This window comes from Dipodomys spectabilis, unplaced genomic scaffold (genome assembly GCF_019054845.1).
Source record: "Dipodomys spectabilis isolate Male_0828 unplaced genomic scaffold, ASM1905484v1 ptg000017l, whole genome shotgun sequence".
Taxonomy (NCBI): domain Eukaryota; kingdom Metazoa; phylum Chordata; class Mammalia; order Rodentia; family Heteromyidae; genus Dipodomys; species Dipodomys spectabilis.
This window is the reverse complement of record NW_024870694.1, coordinates 6,432,037-6,454,741: the sequence shown is the minus strand read 5'-3', so window position 1 is coordinate 6,454,741 and position 22,705 is coordinate 6,432,037. Positions and strand designations below refer to the sequence as shown.

General features: G+C 37.6%; 1 protein-coding gene across 3 annotated transcripts; it reads left to right on the top strand.

The window, feature by feature from the left end:
* The first annotated feature begins 336 nt into the window (after positions 1–336).
* On the top strand, positions 337–22,704 carry Mix23 (mitochondrial matrix import factor 23). 3 transcript variants are annotated; one of them, XM_042668398.1, is made up of 5 exons: positions 337–458; positions 12,435–12,560; positions 15,222–15,368; positions 20,450–20,509; positions 22,408–22,704. In XM_042668398.1, the coding sequence occupies exons 1-5, from the start codon at positions 408–410 to the stop codon at positions 22,456–22,458; spliced, it is 435 nt and encodes a 144-aa protein (XP_042524332.1). In that variant the 5' UTR covers positions 337–407; the 3' UTR covers positions 22,459–22,704. The 3 variants fall into 3 exon arrangements, with proteins under 3 accessions (XP_042524332.1, XP_042524336.1, XP_042524334.1); XM_042668400.1 differs by lacking the exon at positions 337–458 and adding an exon at positions 516–537; XM_042668402.1 differs by lacking the exon at positions 12,435–12,560 and having other exon boundaries at positions 393–458.
* Position 22,705: the final 1 nt, after the last annotated feature.

Genomic DNA, 22,705 nt, shown 5'->3' with positions numbered 1-22,705 from the left:
GCCAGAAATGCCCGGGTTATTTTAAGCATCTCAAATCCCAGATGCCTCTCTGGACAAAAGGTGGACACTGACTGGATAGGAAGGATTAGAAAAGGCTCCGTTTCTTAGGATTCCCTTTCTAATAACCAGGGTTGGAGTGCACCGTGTCCCCTCTGTAAGAAGATGGGCACTGGAGTAAACGATCCCATCTTGGCCACTTCAGTCTTGTTAACGGGGTTGGAGTGAATGAATAGTCAGCACGACTACTGGGCTCGAAATGGGTAGGAGGCGGCCAGGGCAGTGGTTACTCCAGGTTTACCTGTGTTCTCTTTCTTTTCTTTCTTTCTTTTTTTTTTGATCAGGCGGCGCCGCGGGCACCTCTGCTCCTCGGTGATTGGCCTGCAGCGGGGTCCTCACGTTTGTCCAATATGGCGGCGCCCAGTGGCGGTGTGAACTGTGAGGAGTTCGCGGAGTTCCAGGTGACAGGATTTTCCTCGGGTGGCAAACTTTTCCTACCGTTAGCGCTTCAGATCCTCTTCCGGGCTCTGTCTTGGGAGGGAGTATAAGCTCGTGTGGGGAAAAGCCGGCGTTCCGAGGCTGTTTGTCTTCCCGCCCCTGGAGGTCATGGGGGGCGCGGGGCTGGCCCTGGGTAGCCAGGCCACCCGCGGGGTGGGGCGGCGGGGCGCTGGTGGCCCTCCCGTGCCGCCCGGGCCTTCGCCTGGAAACTGTTCAGCCTTTCCGCGGTTAGTGGAGCCGAGCTCAGAGTCCGAGTAGCGGTGGTAATGCTCTGGGTTCTCTGAACTCAAGCTTTCAGCCTCTGCCATTAACCTCCTTTTAAGCCTGCAGGTTTGGTGAGAAAGGAGAAAGTGAAAGAACTCGTTGAATTGACACAAGAGGATAAAAATAATTGGCCCAAATTTACTGTTTTGCATATACGGAACGTTTGTACCCTTGTGAGAATTAATGCTGCACTATCTGTTTTGGTGCTATTTATTGCCTGCCTAAACTCTCCAAGGGGAGAAAAATGCGTAATGTTTAAGAAAAAGCCTCTATACGCTTTTCTGTTTAATATTCTGACATCTGAGGTCTAGTTCTTATTAATCACTTGTGAATTCAAGAACAAAGATCTAAATTTGATTGAGTCGCTATGAAAGTTATTTGTTCCAATGCGGATGTGTCCTGCTGTTTAGAGTTCAATTTTAAAATCATTAAAAAAATACATATATTTAAAGTTACTGAAAAATATGTTTACATGTCATTGACCTATCTAGTGTCAGAAAAGAAAAATGGGGGGCTGGGAAGGTGGCTCAGTGGTAGAGTGCTTGCCTTGCATGCCTGAGGCCCTGAGTTCGATTCCTCAGCACCACATAAGCAAAAAGAAAAAAGCCGGAAGTGGCTCTGTGGCTCAAGTGGTAGAGCACTAGCCTTGAGCTGAAGAGCTGAGGGACAGCGCCCAGGCCCAGAGTTCAGGCCCCACGACCGGACCCCCTCCCCCCCCCCAAAAAAAAAAAAAAAAAAGAAAAAAATGGTAAACCTAGAGTAAGAATTTTCTTTGCTGCTTCCATCCATTTGAATAGTTTGTATTGGTATTCTCTAAGATAACATAAGCAGACTGACTTCATAAATGGACATTGGACCAAAGAAATTTATGTGTGGTTGTGCCCTCTTCACTTGAGCTAATTCTTAGACAAGAGTCATCTGAACAGCCAAGTTTAATGTGATAACAATGCTAGGTAAATGCACATACTTGTGGAAATGTTTACTGGGTATAGAGTTGAGTGGTAGAGCACTTGCCTCATTGGTGAGGTTCAAGGTTTAACCCTCAACAGGACAGCAAAAATCTTGGGTCTGGAAATGTTAAGTAGGATAAAATAAATTTCTTACAATTTGAAGTGTATTAAATATTTGAGTTTTACCAGCCCATTGGTAGCCTTGCCTTATCACATGACATTACTTGAGTTAAGTAGCTCATAGAAGTGAGTAACAATAGCCAAAGAATCCAAAAATGGATGTCTTAAGTTCCATTTTAATATTCATTCAACTTATTAGGCATTGTATTTCTACTGAGGCTTCCATAACAACACGACACAGACTCAATGGCTTAAAAGCAGAAATTTAGTTTCTCTGAGGCTATTAGTCCAAGCTCAAGGTACTATCAGTGTTGGATTTTGTTAAGGCCTCTCTTGGGTTTTATTAAGGCCTCTCTTGACCTGCAGATGGTCACTTTCTCACTATATTTTCATATAACTTCCTACACTTGTGCACAGTTGGAGAGGGACCTTTGGTGTCTCTTCTTTTTCCTTCTGTTTTTGTACCAGTACTGCAGCTTGAAATCAGGGCCTAGGCACTGTTCCTTAGTTTTCTCATTCAAGGCTAGCGCTCTACCACTTGAGCCACAGCGCCACTTCTGGCTTTTTTCTTTTTTTGCTTATGTGGTGCTGAGGAATCAAACCCAGGGCCTCAGGCATGCAAGGCAAGCTCTCTACCACTGAGCCACCTTCCCAGTCCCATGCTTCTCTTCTTTTTTGTTTTTAATTTTTTATTGTGAAGATACTATACAGAGGGCTACAGTTACATGAGCAAGGTAATGAGTACACTTCCTATTGAGCATTGTTAACCCCTCCATTATTTTCCCCCTACCATCCCTTCCCACCCTACCTTCCCCGAGGTTCTTTTTTTTTAATTGTGATTAAGTGATTACATAATTTCCCAAATTTCACAGTATTGTGGAATAATGATGCTCATTTAAAGTCACAAGTTCATTCTAACTTTCCTGGAGCAAATTGTCTATCACAGTCTATAACATATAACGGTGTACACATATACACCATACATGTGATCAGCAGCATGGGGATATTTAGTAGTGGTTCGACCAGATGAGTGGGAGTTCTTTGTTTCTTAAGTCCTGTTAATTTTGTCCTATCACCTAACATTTTGGATTTAGCATACACTTATCAGGGAGACCATGTACCGTTTGTCTCTTTGCTCTTGGCTTACCTCGCTCAACATGATTCCTTCTAGCTCCATCCATTTCCCTGCAAATGCCATTATTTTGTCATTTCTAATGGCTGCATAATATTCCATTGTTTATAGATACCACAATTTTTGGATCCATTCATCTGTGGTGGGGCATCTGGGTTGTTTCCATATCCTAGCTATTGTCATGCTTCTCTTCTTATAAAGATATCACTTATGACTTTCATTTCATATGTTTTTAAGAGATGGGATCTTCTATGTTAGCTAGGCTGACCCAAAACTAGTGGGCTCAAAGCTCTCTACCTTTCTTAACCTCTCCTGTAGCTGGAACTATAGGCGTATGCCATCATGGCTTTAAAGGCCCTGTCTTCAGGGGATTAGGAGTTTCAGTGTGAACATCATGACACATAGTTCAGTCCATAACAGAAACCTACCAGCTGTACATACTTGGGATAACTTAATAACAAGATATAAAACAAGAAACTTGCCGGGGGCTGGTGGCTCATGCCTGTAATCCTAGCTACTCAGGAGGCTGAGATCTGAGGATCACAGTTCAAAGCCAGCCTGGGCAGGAAAGTCTTAGACTCTTATCTCCAATAAACCACTAGAAAACCGGAAGTGGCGCTGTGGGTCAAGCGGTAGAGCACTTGCCTTGAGCTGAAGAGCACAAGGACAGCGCCCAAGCCCAGAGTTCAAGTCCCATGACTGACAAAAAAAAAAAAAGAAACAATATAAATGGGGATATAAAACATGTTGAAAAAAAATGAAGATGCAAATAAAATTCAATACGTGTTCAGAGAGAAATAAATTGAGATAACTGAATTGAGTGTTCGGTAGAAGGGACCAGGGGTATTATAGACAGAGGTAATAATATGTATGCAAAAAAATTTATGTCCACTTACACGTTACTTACCAGAGGAGATATATCCTGATAAATGTGTTATTAGGTGATTTCATTGTGCAAATATGGACTGAACTTATAGAAACATAGTGCGTGTTTTAGATCAAGTCACTTATCATGACCTCTTGATATAATCAAGAGATGAAATAAGCAGGAAATGTGTGAATCTGCTATATAATAACTTACTATGCTAAGCTCTAATAGCCATTTATTATCATTTCTAAGTATTATGTACTAGATATAATTCTGTGTGTTATATTTTTATATGCTAGGTAGCACAAATGTTTTATTTACCCATGTCGCCACACACATACTTGAGAATGCATTATGATATTACAGTGGCTTCATTGTCACTATGTAATAGGAATTATTCAATTCCACTTCAGTAGTATGGGTCCACCATTTTATATTTGGTCCATCAAGACATTATACAGCTCATAATTGCATTTAGAGAAAACAATCAGTATTGGGACAATATAAACAATCTGCGTAATTTGTGTAGTCTTGAATGTACACAGAGACACATTGGGATTACACAGATATTTCAGCCAAGTTGTAGGAAGGCTTTATATGCCTAGTATGAGATTGAGGAGTTATTTTTGAGTAATGGACAAGCTGATCAAAGAAGTACTTTAGTAAGATTCATTATTATTGTCACTGGCTTTGTTCAGGACTACTTGGCATTTTTTGCAACTAGCTTTTCAGTAGGCCTTCCTATCTTCAGTCACTTCTTTCTTTAATATAACCTTCCTTCAACCTAATACCCATAATGTGATAGCTTCCTACAGTTACCTTCTGATTTTTAGAATCCAAACCATATGTTGACCTTTAGAGCTCAGATAGTACTAAACTTGGAATACAGGCCTCCAATCTTAAGTACTTCTTCCTGGTCATACTTCTTACCACTGCTGTTATTCTGCGCGCGCGTGTGCGCACGCGCGCTTGCATGCGCGCATGCGTGTGTGTGTGTGTGTGTGTGTGTGTGTGTGTGTGCTGTTGAGCCTTAGCTCCACCTTGGGCTTTTTTGCTCGTTAATTGGAGATAGAAGTCTAAATTTCTTGCTTGGACTGGCTTTGAACTGTGATCCTCAGATCTCAACCTCCTGAGTAGCTAGGATAACAGGTGTAAGCCACCAGCACTTGCTAACAACTGCCAGTATTGATACATGTTTTTTTTTCTCCCTGCCCCTCCACATCCAGTCTATTTGAACCCTAATGTTGACTCACCCTACTACTTCCTGAACACATTATTCTGTTTGTCATTTGTTAGCTTTTTTTTTTCCAGCTTGTTGCTGTACTGAAATCTTTTTCTGTTGACACTAATCTGGGACCTACTTCATAAATTATCTCCCCAAAACCAATGAATATTCCTTCTCAGAATGTCTTGGGGCTTCTATTCGGACGATTTATTTATTCATAATTTATTTTGAGTCATATGATACTTAAGTATAAACTAAATGGATTCTTTTCAGCCTTCACCTTGGTTCCTTTGGTAGTGTATCCAGGACTGTCCTGTTCCTATCCCTATGGCTGCTGGTAGTCAAAGGATTCAGGCAGTTGCAATCATGTGTGTAAAGCAACAGCATGGAAAGCAACAGTGTGAACATTGGTGTCAAACAGGGTTTGAGGACCAATCTCTGTTTGATAAGAGCATCCTTCAAGTGGGATGTACTTCTAAATAGCTGAAGGCAGAGGGAAAGGAGTGGAAATGTTAAGGGGGTTCCCAGATCATTCTTTGGGTTCTATTGTGTTTTAGCCATACAAATGTCCTTTTTCCACACCCTCTATTTACCTTAAAAATTGGCTCAATTACTAAGAGACTTTTCTGATGGTTAATCATAGGAATAAATTATATATGAACTATAGAAATAGAAAACTTACTATACTCCTCCCATTATTAAATATGGGAACTTCCCTGATATGTAAATTGTTTCCCAACAAGATGAGATTTTTTTTTTGCTCCACAATTTAAAATGCAATTCCTAATAACATGCCTCAATAAAGTGTTAGCCTAAAATTAGACATTTGTTAAAACATCAAATCTCTTCACATTTTTAAGGATGAATGCTAAGAGAAGCTGGAAGCACTATAAAAGTTATCTTTTGCTACAGTTTAGAAGCCAATAGGGATTCCAGGACCTACCCTGTACCATTTAACTTCACAAAACCACTGAACAGAACTACATTGTCTCTAAGGACATGTGTTGCAGTTATTGTGTGTGTGTGTGTGAGTGTGTGTGTGTGTGTGTGTATGTATTTGAGTCTTCTATATTTTTTTTGTTATTTTTTAATTGTTATTATAAAGGTGATGTAAACAGCAAGGTTACAGTTACATAAATCAAGTGAAGAATCTTTTTTTTTTCTTTTTGATCGATTGTGGGCCGTGGCTTGGGCCTTGTCCCTGAATGCTTTTTTTCTCAATGCTAGTACTCTACCACTTTGAGCCACAGCTCCACTTCCAGTTGATGAGTGGTTAATTGGAGATAAGAGTCTCATGGGAACTTTTCTTCCTGGGCTAGTTTTGAACAGCAGTCCTCAGATCTTAGCCTCCTGATTAGCTAGGTTTACAGGTATGAGCCATTGGTTCCTGGCGAGAAAGAGTACATTTCTTTTTGGGCAGTGTCACTCCTCTTGTTCTCTCCCAGTTTTTCCTTCCCCACAAGTTCATTTTCAACAGAGTGTCTACTGAGTACCACTGCTGCATTTATTTACCCTTTGCCCCTCCATAAATGTACAAACAAGACAAAAAGAAAAAGAAAACAAGAAAGAAAGAAACTTTGTTTCCATTTCCTGGAGTTCATTTTGATAATTATTTTTTTCTGTATGTCTTCTTGGTGAATTTGTATGTGTGCCAGAGAATGCTATTGGGGCTAGGCATTGATGGTATAGCAATACCTTTTGTGTATCCATACTTTTGTGTATACATTCATTTGCTCTTAATCTGAGAGCTGCCCCTCTTTTTCTTTATGAGCTCCAGCACTTTTTCCCATAAGGAAACATGAGCCTGGAGAAGTGATTTATTTTTTAGTTCTTTATGTTCTCCCTTGCCAATTTTGAAAGAAATTATTTCCTTCATATTACTGCTTACCCCCTCATTTTTTCCCATTTTCTTAGCCTTGTATTTTTCTGTGACATTTAAAGATAGCTTACAATTATGAGTGTATTTTGTATAGTGTAACGCTATCTGATAGAACTTTCTGTGGTGGTGGAAATACTCCACATTTGTGCTATCTACATGTGGTAACCCTAGTAACGTGGTTTTCTTCAGTTCTCTAAATATGCTAGTACAACTGGAGACAAATTTTTTAAATTTGATTGAATTTTAACCTCACATACTGGTGTCTACTGTATTGAAAGCCCAACTTTAGATCATAGGTTGGTAATGCACTAGTACACAGAGAAAACTTTCTATATTTCTCAGTTCACATTTGTAAGTCCTGTTGATAAGACTGCAAAGTCAATTGATTCATTGCCTGGTTAATGCAAATCCCTATTATGTAAGGCCCTTAATAGTATGTCCCAATTGTTTTATTGAAGAGTGATATGGCTATAATGATTAAAATATAGCCAATGTTCAATTTCAAAAACTGGTTAAAGTTCAGAGTCAGTAAAACCCTAGGAAAGGTTAAGCTGTGTCATCTTTCACCTAGATTGCTACCTTGGTCTTCTGATACTTTCAATTCTACTCTTTCATTCTCCAGTCCATTTTCCACACTTTAACTTAAGCAGTCATTGTTAAGACACAAATCTGATCATGTAACCACAAGATTGTTAAAACTTTTGGTGTTTTTAGGAAATACTGAAATCCTATTACATAATATAGTAGTAGGCCTTGTCTTACACATTTGTGCCTTACTCTTTTTTTTTTTAAACTGAATCCACATTAACTTTTCAGCCCATTTAACATTGTATTTAAATAGCTCTTATCAAGGTCAAACTACGTGTGATTCTTATTAACATTCAACTTTACTTCCCCTCATTTAAACCTTGCCTCTAATTTTTGTGATAATACAGTTCTTTTCCTGTATTTTGAAATGTAAAAGTTCCCATTGATCTCCTAGTGCTCTCTTCTAGTGTCATGGCTTGAGGCAAAACCAATTTGTTCATATAATTCTATCCTGATTAATGTCTGATAGTACATTTTTTTGCTTTGCTTAACAAGTTGCTTACTTAAGTTCCAAACTGAACTTTTTAGAACACGTGTGCATGCTTATATTTCTTTGACACATACTAAAAGGGCACCAATATCCTGATCCTCCAAGTACTCAGCCCCTAGCTCCAATAATTCACCATCATTCTTGTTTCAACAGTACAGTCTACTGCCACTTGACCCACCCTAACAACAGTATTTCAAAGTATATTATGGGAATCACCTTTTTTTTTCTTTGTGAATATTACAGACTCTGAAAGATTACCATTTTAAACAATTCCATTGATACAGTTAATAATAATTCGCAATATTGTCAAAGGTTCTGTGAGTCAGGAGAGAACTAGATCTTCCCATTCCTTCCAAATCTTTTCCTTCCTCTGTCTTTTATGATCCTAATCAATTACCTAAGCTTCAAACCTAATCATTGTGTTTTTTTTCCTCACCCCTCCCCATTTATGGACATTGTATATATTTGGACTATCACCTTAAGAATTCCAGCTTACAGAAAATACTATCAATAAAACCAGAAAGATTCAGGAAAGGGAGACAAAGTTTGTGTTAGATCCCCACTTGCTTGAGTTTGTTTCCACCTCTCCTCATCTCCTCCACCCCCGGCACACATAGGGCTTGAACTTAGGGTCTGGGCTCTGTCCCTGAGCTCTTTTTGCTCAAGACTAGTTAGTGCTCTACCACTTTGAGCCATGGTGCCACTTCTGGTTTTTCTGGTGGTTAATTTGAGGTAAGAGTATCACAGACTTTCCTGCCAGGCTGGCTTTGAACCATGGTCTTCAGATCTCAGCTTCCTGTGTATCTAGGATCACAAATGTGAGCCACTGGTGCTGGGCTTGCTTGAGTTTTGTTAGTCTGAATTACAAGCTTTTTTGTAAGAATTTGCAAAGGCCATTCCAGTCAGTAATTAAAGATTAATTACAGTCTTAAATTGAATGGACTAAATGGTAATAATTGTAAACACTTTGTAGTAGCTTCACAGGATAGAATATTTGCAATGTGCAAAAAAAAAACAAAGGATATCTGTTAATATATTGATAATAATTAACTTCGGATAATTTTTATCTAAAACTTTTCTAATTTTTCTGAAATGAAAGTAATACTTTAATCTTAGTAAATAAGAAATGGAAGGAATTAGTTTCAGTTATGGATTTGTTTAATCAAAGAAATAGAATGGTATGTTAACAGCTACAGTCAAGCAAATCTGCTTTTATACATATTAATAACAAATGTTAACTTGGATGTTTTCAATAGTAATTATGTTCCTAGCTTAATGCAGATCTGTTTTCTTGATTTTTTTTTCAATGAACTTGAATTGTTTTTATTTTGTTTGTTTGCTGTTTGTTGATGGTGCAGGGGTTTAAACTGAAGGCCTTACTGTTTCTAGGCTGGTGCTGTACCCTTTGAGCTATGCCCTCAGCCCTTGTTGTTTATAAATTTAAGGAACCATCAAAAAAGGAGGGGCATAATGTTAAATTTCTATCCCAGAGTTTATGTTAACTGCAGAATGTAGCTAGTGCCCAGTCTTTAGTATTCCGGTCTTAATTTGGGAAGAAGAAGCTGTGCTGTTCAAATATTTGTCTGCCTCCTTTTCTTTCCTTCGTTTCTACCTTCTTTATTCCTTCTCTCCCAGAGGTGGAACACAGAGCCCTAGCATATGTTCTACTACTTAGCTAAACCCCCAGCCACTCAGCGATCTTAAGTTTCCTGCCTTTTAGGCATTATTTTTCTTTTCTCTCCCTGTTTCCCTACCCCCTCATTAAAGAGTTATTGGCTTCTTATGGAGAGGCTTGTGAAATGTAAGCTAGAAAGGGTTACTAGATAATTCCTACTTGTTCTATGAATAAGAAAACTAATGAAGTTTTATTTCTTTCCTGGCAGTATGTTTTGTTTTAGTTTTTTTAATCACAAAAATAATACTAGCTTTTGAGGAACCTCCATATTGCTTTCTAAAGCGGTTCAATAAGTTTACATTCTCACTGACAATGCAGTAGGGTTCCCTTTTGGCCATATCTTCTCCAGCATCTGTCATTATTAGATTTTTTGATTATAGCTCTCCTAACTAGGATGAATTGGAATCTCAATGTTGTTTTGATTAGCATTTCTTCATATGTCTACTGGCCATTCTTATTTCCTCTTCAGAGAAGTTTCTCTAAGTCTTTAGCCCACTTATTAATGGGGCAGTTGTTCCTTTGAGGTTTTGTTTTGGGGGATTTATTTTGAGTTCTAAGTATATTTTAGTTCTTACTATATTTTGTCTGTTGTATGGCTAGTGAAGATCTTCTCCCAATCTGTGGGCTTTGTATTGATCCTGCTAGCTATGTCCTTTGCTGTGCAGAAGCTCTGCAGTTTCATGCAATCCCATTTGTCCAACCTTTCTTTGATTGGTTGTTTCTGGGTCTTTATTAAGAAAATTTCAGCCTGTGCCAAGGAGACCTAGAGTTTCTCCTATTCCTTCATGTAATGTTTTCAGGTTGTCTGCTTTTACTTTGAGGTCTTTGATCTATTTAGACTTGATTTTGGTACAGGGTGGTTTATAAGGATCTAACTTTAGTATTTCTACGGTATTTAACCAATTTTGCCAGCACTGTTTGCCGAAGAGGCTGTCTTTCTTCCATTTAATTTTTTTAGCTCCCTTGTCAAAGATTAGGTGGCTGTAGGTCTGTGGGTTCATTTCTGGGTCTTCAGTTCTATTCCATTGGTCCTCAGTTCGGTTCTTGTGCTAGTACCAAGCTGTTTTGGTTAATATGGCTTTGTAGAAGGGTTTGAAGTTTGATATCGGTATTCCTCCAACACTGTTCTTTCTGCTAAGGATTGTTTTTAGTATTTGGGGTCTTTTATTGTTGCATATGAATTTTTGGATTCTTCTATTTCATTGAAGAATGAAGTTGGGATATTGATGGGTATTGCATTAAATTTGTAGATGGCCTGTGGCAGTATTGCCATTTTCACAATGCTAATCTTCCCAGTCCAGGAGCATGGGAGGTTTTTCCGCTTCCCTAGTTCTGTTTTAATTTCCTTTTTCAGGTTTTTAAACTTTTCACACATAGAGTTCCTCTGTGACCCAGCCCATTTCTGGGCATTTTACCCAAATGATCACAAACAAGGTCATTCTAAAGCTACTAGCACAACTATGTTTATCACAGCATTATTCACCATAGCTAAGATACGGCACCAACCCAGATGCCCCTTAGTAGATGAATGTATCAAGAAAAAAATACACACAAACACACACACAAGTCCTATGCTTCCATCAGAAAGAATGACATCGCCCCATTTGTTAGGATGTAGAAAGACTTGGAAAAAATCATATTAACTGAAGTAAGCCAGACCCAAAGAAAAACAGGTTCCGTGGTTTCCCTTATTTGCGATAATTAGTATACTTCTAGGATAATCTTAGCAGATGAACAGAAAAGCTCAAAAGCTATGTACATATGACCATATAAGATCATGCTAAGCAAAATGAACCCCAAGATACGGACACAAGAAGTTTTTCTTTGTCGTTGTTGTTTTTGATGTACTATGTGATTTTTTTTTTGTTTCTTTTGTATGTTCTTTCCCCCCATGGTATATCCCTGTTGTCACTGTATTTGATTTTGGTACCCTGCATCTTGTATATACATATATCTAATTTGGGAGGAAAGGGGAATGACAAAATGCTGAAACAAGGACACAGAATGACCCATTGCAACAATGATAACTCACAAGACACTATGTTGGAAATGAACTTTACAACTTGGTGGGGTCATGTAACGGGGGAGGTGTGGGAGGGAAGGGATAGTAGGAGAAAAAGGAGGGGGTAACAATGTTCGACAAGAAATGTACTCATTACTTTACTCATGTAACTGTAACCTCTCTGTACAGCATCTTTACAATAAAATAAAATTTAACAATAATACTATCATAGGAAAAAAGTATCAAATGAAAACCTAGATTACATTAGAATTTTGGACAGTTTCCTACTAACTACTAGTAATAGCTTTTTGTATGTTTTTCAATGTATTTTGTAATGATAGGTAAGAGGAAATAGAGCAAACAGTTATGCCAGTGTTTATGGAGAATGTGTAATAATTAAGTTCATGAGAAGCCATTTAAGCTATAGGGTGGAATAGGAAAAACATACTGTTTGCTAAACACCATGTCAGCAAATGGAATTTAAATATGAGCAGAGCAGTCTTAAATGTAAAGATGGTCACAGCTGAACCACAAAGAGTTGGTGCCCACTGTTAGAGTTATTAATACATAATTTACCTATCTTTGTAATAAAGATTTTCTTATGAATGTACTATATTTGGCTTTGTTTCCTCACTTCTAAATAGAAAGGATTGTGAAATATCCAAGACTTTATTTTTTGCTTAAATATTTTTTTTATCATTGAACATATTGTTCAGGTAATAGTCTTTTATTTTAAATATATATAGGAATTACTCAAGGTGATGAGGACAATTGATGACAGAATAGTACATGAATTAAACACGACGGTCCCAACAGCTTCCTTTGCAGGGAAAATTGATGCCAGCCAAACCTGTAAACAACTTTATGAGTCTGTAAGTGTATCTTTTGAGTCTCACTTTTGTGCTTATTTTATGCCTTTCTTTGCAGGGAAAATAAGAAATCCTTTGACATATATCTAAATTGTGAATAAACACTTAATGGTTCCTTGCCTACCTGTTCTAAAAAGTTAGAACAGGTTCTACAAACTGAAACAAAGTTGGATCTCATGGATAAATCTGTGAAGTGATAGTTTGAGAAATAAGAGGAATCATTTTTTAGCCTCTTTGTTTTTAACTTAAGAAGGAGACTTTGTGCACAAGGTGAAATATACTCTTAAGGTTGACAGCTCACTTCATTTTTGTTATCTTTCTAATAAGGTAGAGGTCTATAGTATCATGATTTACAACATGGATTCCAGAAGTATATTAAATCTCAGCTTTGCTATGTCCTACGTAGGTGACCTTGAACATGTTATATAATCTCTGCCTCTGTTTCCTTACTTGTAAGTAGTATGGTAGTCATTTGTAGGATAATCAGGGTAATAAGTAAGAAAATATAAAATGCTTACTGTACTAAGTTTTATTTTTATATACAATAATAGTAATAGCCACCATTATTATTTATTTCAGATTGGGCTTGCAAAGTGCCCAACTAGTAAGTACCATTGAGTTCTACTAAGTATTGTCCTAGTTGAGAAATCTATGAAATATCCAGGTTGTTCAGTCTCCCTGACTTGCTTAGTCCCTGAGCTAGTGTTCATCATAGGAGTTGATATATAAAGTTACTATGAAGCATGAGTTCTAGAAATTCCAAATATCAAAACTATACTCATAGAAAATGTAAAGGAATTTCAGTGAGCTAGATTCTCCCAACATATCACATCACATCACATACCCTTAAAATCTTAGCTTTACGGTCTTTATCCCAACATAAACATAAAATGTCATTACCAAACAAATCTACAAACTCAAAACTGCCCTTTACAAATACAAATGTTTGAGGTATCTGCAAATCTGACTATAATAAAACAGAGAAAGAAATTTGTCTGTGATCATGGGAGTGTGCTTGAAAAAAAGACCATTATACCTTGGTTTAAAAAAAAAAAAAAAAGAAACCAGGTGCCGGTGACTCACACCTGTAATCCTAGCTACTCAGGAGACTGAGATCTGAGGATCTCAGTTCAAAGCCAGCCGGGCAGGAAAGTCTGTGAGACTCTTATCTCCAATAAACCACTGTGGCGCTGTGGCTCAAGTGGTAGAGTGCTCACCTTGAGCTGAAGAGCTGAGGGATAGCGCCCAAGCCCAGAGTTCAAGCCCCATGACTGAAAAAGAAAAGAAAAAGATGATAAATATTTCGTTAATTTGGTTTAACAGGTGGAGGTTATGAAAGAGATTTGTCAGATATCCTTACTTTCAGTCACCACACACAATTGTCACAAGTACTAATCTGTGTTTCCTGTATGTTCCCTTCTTTTGGAGGGGATAGTAGACTTGATCTCAGAGCCTAATGGTTACCCAGCAGGCACTGTATTGCTGACTCACTTGTCCGACCTTCCTCCTTCCCTCCTTTATTTTTTGATGGTACCAGTTTGCACTCAGGTCATTATACTTGCTTAGTTGGCACTCTACTACTTGAGCTGTGCCACCAAGTCATCTTTTTCATGGTTGTTTTAGAGATGGAGTCACCTGGACTTTTCTGCTCAGGTTGACTTTATCCAAAAGTCCTTCAGGTCTCAGCCTCTTGAGTAGCTAGGATTATAGGTGTGAGCCACTGGCACCCAGCTTGTACTGGTTATTTTTTATGGGATCGTACTTCCTATCTAGGCATGTGCCTATACCTTAACTCCCCTATTTTATGCTTCCTGCCCTACCTGAGGAGACAGGCAACCATGACCAGCTTCTTTCCATTGAGGTGGATTCTTTTATTATTATCTATAAGTAATTGTACAAAGAAGTTCCCATTCTACAAAACAATATATGAATACAAGGTTTCTAACAACATTGTCACCCATCACTCCTAAACCATGAGATGGATTCTTAACAGACTTTTCTGCCTAGGATACCCTGAAACCTCAGTCGTCCCAAACTAGGCTTCTCACATAGTTTAGGGTGTCAGGTGTAGACCATTGCAACCAGCTATTGGAATCTCAGAAATTTTTTGCCTGAACTGGCCTCAAACCATGATCCTCCCTATTTTCAGCATTCCAAGTAGCTAAGGTTATAGGCATGAACCAGTAGGGCCCAGCCATGCTTACATAAAACAGTTTTTATTGTAACTAAGATCTCCAAATCACTTAATCTCTTTTCCTGTTGACAGTATAAGACTAAAAAAAAAAAATTGAATGGATTAAAAAGAGAGGAGGAATAGTAATAAGTGCCCCAAGGAGTGGGTAGATGCAGGATACAAGAACACCTAAATATGAGCGTAGACAGCAACAGTGGCCAAAGGAGTCTGAAGTAAAAATCTAGCAAGGGCACCACAGCTAACTACTGGAAGTGTATGGAGGAAAAAACATTCAGACTTCGTAGGCACTACCACTTTTTATCTGTTTTAAGGTGGTTTAGTAGATTCAACACAGTCTTCTCAACTGTGCATTCGGTTTTTAAAAATTGTTTTAGAAAATATTAATTTCTGAAGTTTCAGTCAGGATTTTTAAATTTCAAAATGTGATGAACTGATGTGATTTCTTTTCCCCATTTTATTCCTTCTTTTAGTTGATGTCAGCTCATGCCAGTAGGGACAAAGTTATAAAAAGTTGCATAGCGCAGACCTCAGCAGTAGTAAAACACCTCCGAGAAGAGAGAGAAAAGAATTTGGATGATTTAACATTATTAAAGCAACTTAGAAAAGAACAGACAAAGGTAAGTTGAACCAAATTTATTCTCAAGCAAAGGTTTTATAACCTTCAAAAAAGGCACTTTTTATTTTAAGTAAGATAAGCTTGTATATTTTATTTAAAGTGACAAGGAGATTAATGATTCCTGTTTAGTGAGTTTTCATCTTACTACATTCAGGAATATGTTAATAAGCACATGTGCATTTCACAAGCAGATATAGTATAATAGTTTTAAGCAAAATAAGCATTCAACCATTTTTCATATTCATTCCTTTATTTGGTCTCTGCTGTATAGTACAGAGGATCAGTATAGATCAACATCATACCATATTCGTATCTACTTTTTGATGATTAACTTGAAATAATGCATTTTGAAAATCTTACTTTAGATTTAATTCTGTAGAAATCTGTAGAAATTACTCAACTTTAATCTGGAAATTACTTAACTTTAGGGTATCATTTTGAGCCATACAAATATAGTATTATTTGGGGCTGGAAAGGTGGCTCAGTGGTAGAGCGCTTGCCTTATATGCATGAGGCCCTGGGTTCCATTCCCTGGCACCACATAAGCAAAAAGAAAAAAAGCCAGAAGTGGTGCTGTGGCTCAAGTGGTAGAGCACTAGCCTTGAGCTGAAGAGCTGAGGGATAGCACCCAGGCCCAGAGTTCAGGCCCCATGACCAGACCCAAAAAACAAATATAATATTATTTGAGTGTAATTAAATACACTAGTATTACCTCATAATGGGTCTTTGGCTCTTTGAACCATCTTTGTCGCACTATCCAACATCCCTGCAGTTTTTTGCTTTTAAGAAAGTAGGTAGGTAGCTGGGCACTGGTGGCTCATGTCTATAATCCTAGCTACCCAGGAGGCTGAGATCTAAGGATCACAGTTCAAAGCCAGCCCAGACAGGAATATCCATGAGACTCTTAGCTCCAATTAACCACCAGAAAACCAGAAGTGGTGCCATGGCTCAAGTGTTAGAGCACTAGCCTTGAGCTGAAGAGCTGAGGGATAGCAAACAGGCTCAGAGTTCAAGGCCCACAACCGAAAAAAAAGAAAGTAGGAAGAAAATCCACACCCAGGATTATCTGAAAGGAAGTCTTATTTTCCCTTGATAAACATAATGTATCTAGAGTATAAGCCTTAGAATATAATTAACATAGCATATCTGTTTCCTTATAATCATTGTATGTTGAAATATACAGCATATAGTCGTCCCTCTGTGTTAGAAGTTACTTCCAGGACCCTATTCTCCAGCCACCATTAATACTAAAATCCACAGATTATTGAGTCCTTTGTACAAAGAGGCATAGTATTTGCAAATCTCATGCATATTCTCCCTTGTATTTTAAACCACCTGTAGGTTACCTATAATACCTAATATAATGGAAATGCTACATAATTGTTAGCTTATTGTTTAGAAAATAATAAGGGCAGGAGTGTATGACAAAAATGGTAGAACTACTGTTGAGCAAGTGTTCAAACCACAGTACCATAAAAAAAAAAAAATACAACAAAATTGAAATAGAAAGTAGTTACAAGGAAAACAAATACATGTGTTATTAAGTACATGTAATTTTCTTCCCAAAGATTTTTCATACACAATTGTTTGAATCAACAGAGGCAGAATCAAATATAGCAGGTTGGCTATATTTTATAATTTCAAAATCGAAAGTTACAAAGAATTATAAGGAACTGCCATGTACCTTTTGCCTATATTCTCTTATTGTTTACATTTTGTTCCACCTACTTTACAATCCCATTTCCTGCCCTCTTTTTCCTTCTCTTAATTTTTCCTGCCCTCCTCTCTCTTCCCTCTCACCACATACTACACACATAATTAGAATTAACCAATCATGTTTGAGGGTGTGTTAGACATATTGTACCCCTTCACCTTAACGTTTATTTCTTAGTAACAGAGACTTTTTCTTAGGTGTTCACTAATTATCAAAATCTTGTCTGTATTTTAAAATATGCCAGTGGAACAAAATCATGTGATTCATACTAAATAGTTGTGAAATTTGCCCTTTATTTAGTAGATGTGGCTAGATTTTTCATCCTGTCAGTTGACTAGACACACATCTTAACCACTGTCCACTGCTTGCTTTGTTTATGATCACTGTCTTAGGTTTAAACTCCATACCTGCTCATGCATCAGTAAGTAGGCTCTTTACCTGGTGAATTTTGGCTCTGTTGGCTTACCCTACCCTCAGTATGATGGCATATACATTATTTATATAAGGCTGAGCTAAGTGTAGGTAGCTTTGGATTTTGTGTTCCTTGAAGATTATTTCTAAAGGAAAATGCAGGACAGAACTCTTAAATCAGAAACGGAAAGCTCATTTTAAGTACAAGTCAGAAAATAGAGTAACTCTTGATTGTAGAGAGCAAAGTTCAGAATTAAAGCAGTGAGTATTTAGGAGTAATTATGCCACATTTAACGGTTCGTTAGCCCTCTGATCTGTCCATTTACCATTATGCCTGGAAAGAATTACTAGGACACCAGCTGCAAAGAAGGAATTAGAAAGTAATCAGTGAGTTATATGAGGTTTGTTTTCCAGCATATAATGTTGTAGGAAGAGAGGGCAAAAATTAATTGCATCCAGAAATAGGGAAAAGTGATTTTTTTCTTCAAGTTTGCCATGCAGATTATGGGACCAGAAAAAGAGAGCTCTTAAAATGGTTTTCTGTATAAGGAATCCAAGATTCAGAACTGACATCCCAAAGTAAGTGGTAGACCTGGGACTTGAACCCTCTTCTAACTTTGGGTTCTGGAAATCTCTTCACCTGAAGTTGTTACTAATAGGTAAATTTAGGTTGTTGTGAGCATATTTATATGCAGAGATGCCAGACTAAAAGTCCCTTATTTTCTACCAAATCCTTAACTCCTGGTTGGAACCCTGTATCTGTTTTCACCTATTAATGGCCTCTGATAAATGGTTTACCTATTTAAGACTCAAAAATAAGACCCAAATTTAAGCCCCCAAAAGAAACATCTCAGAGCTGAAAGTTTGTAATACTGCCGCAATTAATTAGAACTTGCTGTAATATCTACAGTTTTCTAAATAGAGCAGGAGGAAGAGACAAGTTATAAACTTAAAGATATAATTTCTTTGTAAGTTCTGATTTTCTGTCTACAAAGTGGATGTTTCCATTTATGTGAAAATTCATTTTTTTTTTTTTGGGGGGGGGGTCTGGTCGTGGGGCCTGAACTCTGGGCCTAGGTGCTGTCCCTCAGCTCTTCAGCTCAAGGCTAGCACTCTACCTCTTGAGCCACAGCACCACTTCCAGCTTTTTTCTTTTTGCTTATGTGGTGCTGGGGAATCGAATCCAGGGCCTCATGCATGCAAGGCAAGCACTCTGCCACTGAGCCACCTTCCCAGCCCCTGAAGATTAAATTTTATAGTGTATTAAGGAACTGACATAGCACACAGTAACAATTCCTTTACTTTTTTCTTGAGTCTCTGGGACTTGTTGAATGAATCTTCTTATGTCATCAGCCAGTGGTTTCTGCCCTTTATTCAGCCCATGGTTAAGGGCAAGGTGTTGGGGCAGGAGGACAGAGGACTCTGTCTTTTCTCTGTCAGTTTTCTCTTTGTTAATTACACAAACCTGTCCCCTTGTGAAATGAGAAAATTATGTAAACTGTACCCTTTTTTCCAAGACATCCCTTGAAATATTTGAAAGCAGTTATGAAAACTCTTAGTGGTATATTATCACATTCTATTCTTCAACTGAAGAGTTTTTTTTTAGTTTTTAAGTTGTTATTTCTTTAGCAATCAGTTTAGAGCTTGACAGACTTAGTAAGACTTTTGGTTGTATAGTTCAGGGGACTGCCTGGGGGGCTTGTTCAGGTTTGTTTCTACCTTGTATCACAGGATCCTTTGGCAGAAATCTTTCCCTTAAGTCCACATTTCTGCCATTCATATCTGCCTATACTTTGGTACCAACTCTAAGCCTGAAGGGAACAGTCGTTAGATTTCATCACATGCAGATTTCTCAAGTCTTCTTCAGTCTGATCTGTCTCTTGACACTGGTGCCATGCTGTGGTTGCCCAGATCTTGTCTGGCCCTCTAGCCTGTTCTTCCTGAAGATCCCTGACGCATTTAACCTAAAGTACCTGTACTTTATGCTTTTTTCTCTATCTCTCCTATTTTTCCTGAATATTTTCAAACTCTCCTAAAACTTCTCTCCTTTCAATCCCTTCTAATCATATGTGATCAGAAATATTATGTATCTTTCTATATATTCTCCTTCCTATTTCTGGTTTTCTTCCAGATTTTTGTTTTCTTAATTCTTTATCCAAATCAGTATGCTGCTTTCTTGTCCTTATTTATTCGTCTGGACTTTCTTTGCAAGTATGTTGTTAAATTTTCAATTTCTAGAACTAGAATTTTTGTATTCAAGGACATGTGAATTTGTGTGTGTGTGTGTGTGTGTGTGTGTGTGTGTGTGTGGTCACATGTGCATGCATGCTGGTTTTAGGGCTTGAACTCAGGGCTTTGTGCTATTGCTTGGCTTTCTTGCTCAAAGCTGGTCTCTACCACTTGAGCTATACCTCCAGTCCAGCATTTTACTGGTTATTTGGAGATGGAGTCTTAAGGACTTTTCTGTCTGTGCTGGCTTGAGCCCAGGATCTGAGCTCTCAGCCTCAGAAGTACTGGGTTACAGTATGAACACTGGCACTCAGCTTGAATACACATTTTGATAAATATTGTCATGGAAGTTACCTGATATGTCATGTACTATATTTCTGTGTACTAAAATTATTCACAGTCTCATGACTAAGATTGATCAGACTTTTTCCTTTTTGTCATATTATGGCTCATTTTCTATATTTCTATAATTGAATAAGATTGAACTTATTAAGAATAAGTTTATTGTTCATTTGTTTATCTTCTGTTAACTACTTGGGCAAAGTTTTGAGAACCATTGTTCCATAGAATTTTATAATTTATATGGAATGAGAAGATTGTATCAAAGAAGGCCCCCAAATCTGTACCATTAACAGTCAATAAGAGTAGTAGCTGCTTTTGTTGTGAAAATGTTAAAGCTTGGTTTAGCTCTTTCCACTCATAACTTCAATTTTTCTCCTTTCTTACAGTTGAAATGGATGCAATCAGAACTCAATGTTGAAGAAGTGGTAAATGACAGGAGCTGGAAGGTATAAATAATGTTGGTTCTTAGAGACAAGTAGGAGGGAAATAGCACAACCAAAGAATGGGACAAAATAGTGCTTGGCAGCTCTCCATAGAAAGCAGAGATCCTTCACTGATGAGCACCCCTGGGGCTTTAACTTTTCCTAGTGGTGGTTGGGCTGCTGCAGTTAAACTCAGTGTAGATACAGCTTGTTAACTGTTTTGCAAGTATGTGAGAGAATTTTTGACCTGCCAAGGTAACGGAATTGGAAACATTTCTTTTGTCTCCTAATATTAATTATAGACATTAGATATCTAAAGTTTTTACTCTAGGGAACTGAGAACCTTCAGTTAATTACTTCACACCAGTCTTAATGTCATCAGCTACTGCGTTAGGTGCTTCTCTCACATCTGATTATGAAGCTTTCCATTGCATATATTTTTGATGGCACCTAGTAATAAGACTGTTTAGAGATGCTCTGACTCCTCATTGCCACCTTTGTGGTTCTATTTAGCAACTGCATTGGGGCCCCAGATCCCAGGACTTCACATATACTTAAAATTCACAAAATTATGACTTTAGTTTTCTGAAAAAGTATATACATTTACCCTTTTCCAAAAGGTGAAAAGAACAGTGTTGTTGGCTTGACTGCTGTTTTCTTGGCTGGACATCTGAGGTTTATATCCTGCTATTGAGCACTGGCTTAGCTTTTTAGATTCCTGACTTCTTCCTTTTAATAACTATTTTATCCCCCTCGTTCTCTCCTAGTTTCAGTAATAATTATTTTTGAAAATACACATTTATTTAATCATTAAAAATAATATTATTAGTATTTTGGGATATAGCTTTCCAGTTTTTCATGTATGTACATTCTTTTAACTTTCTTATTATAAGCAAAGTCATCTTCTGCCTACTGTTTATAACCAGTTTGTTCCATATGATTATTTTCCTTTGTAATTAAATAATTACATCAATCTGGAACAAAAACAGCATCACAACATACTGAGTCATGAATGAATTCCAGAATCCAAACTGACGTTCTTTGCTTTATGACATTTCTTTTTCCTATCCAGTTTGCCAAAGACGATAGTAGCACTTGGAAGGCTGAGGCAGGAGGCTATCAAGTTGTAATCCAGTCTGTTATGTAGCAGATACATTTAAGGCCAGTCTTAACTACAAATTGAGACCCTGACTCAAGAATTAAAGTATATACAGCAGAAATTCTGCCTCATATCTATTTTCTAGCATATTCTTTTTTTTCTAACTTTTATGTGTACATCTCTCCTATCCAAACATCTTATACCACATGTTAGTACATAGTGAAGATGTTTTCAAACCAGAATATAAAAAGTTCCTTAAGCTGGGCACCAGTGGCTCTCACTTATAATCCTAGCTACTCAGGAGGCTTAAATCTCAGGATCACAGTTCAAAGCCAGCTGAGGCAGGAAAGTCCGTGAGACTCTTATTTCCAATAAAAGAAGCCTTAAGTGGTAGAGTGCTAGCTGTAAACAAAAGGACATGGAGACAGTGCCCAAGCCCTGAGTTCAAGCCCCAGGACCAGCAAAAGAAAAAAGAAAAAGCTTTCTCACTCTCTTTTGAGCACTATATTTCTTTGAAGCTATATTTAGTAAGTCTAATAATGACATATATTCATAGGTCATTCTAACATATTATGCTACTTGTTTTGATTTTTAGGAAGCAAGGTAAAGCAAAAAACTTTATATAATTTAGGAATATTTAAGAATTTAGGAATATTGAAATTATCTTATGTACAGTTAGCCTCCTGACAAAACTCCACTGTTCCCTGAATCTGTTGACCTGAAGCAGAAATGATAATATACTAATAGTCAAATTTGGATTTAGATCCAGATTTGAATTTTACAGGATGACTCACTAATTTTTGTTTCTGTTTAAATATCCTAGGTGTTTAATGAACGCTGCCGAATTCATTTCAAGCCTCCAAAGACTGAATAAAGGAGATTTTTTTTTTCCTAAAGGACTGGGTCATCTCACCAGAGCTAAGCATGACAGACATCAACAGAGTGGGCTTCCTAAATGATTTCTGAGCCAACAGTCCAAGTCCTTTTGTTGATTTCAGCCCCACTTAGCCAAGACCCCAAGTCTAAGTAATTCTAATAATTATGAGTAATCAACTGCTATTTTATACTGATTCTGTAAAAAAAAATGTTTTGTAAGTATTAAAATAATTTTCTGACTTGGT

Excerpts from the sequence above, each read along its gene's own strand:
- Mix23 (XM_042668398.1), top strand. The coding sequence starts at position 408 with ATGGCGGCGCCCAGTGGCGGTGTGAACTGTGAGGAGTTCGCGGAGTTC. Across the intron at positions 459-12,434 it reads AGGAGTTCGCGGAGTTCCAG|GAATTACTCAAGGTGATGAG; the intron begins GTGACAGGATTT and ends AAATATATATAG. Across the intron at positions 12,561-15,221 it reads GTAAACAACTTTATGAGTCT|TTGATGTCAGCTCATGCCAG; the intron begins GTAAGTGTATCT and ends TCCTTCTTTTAG.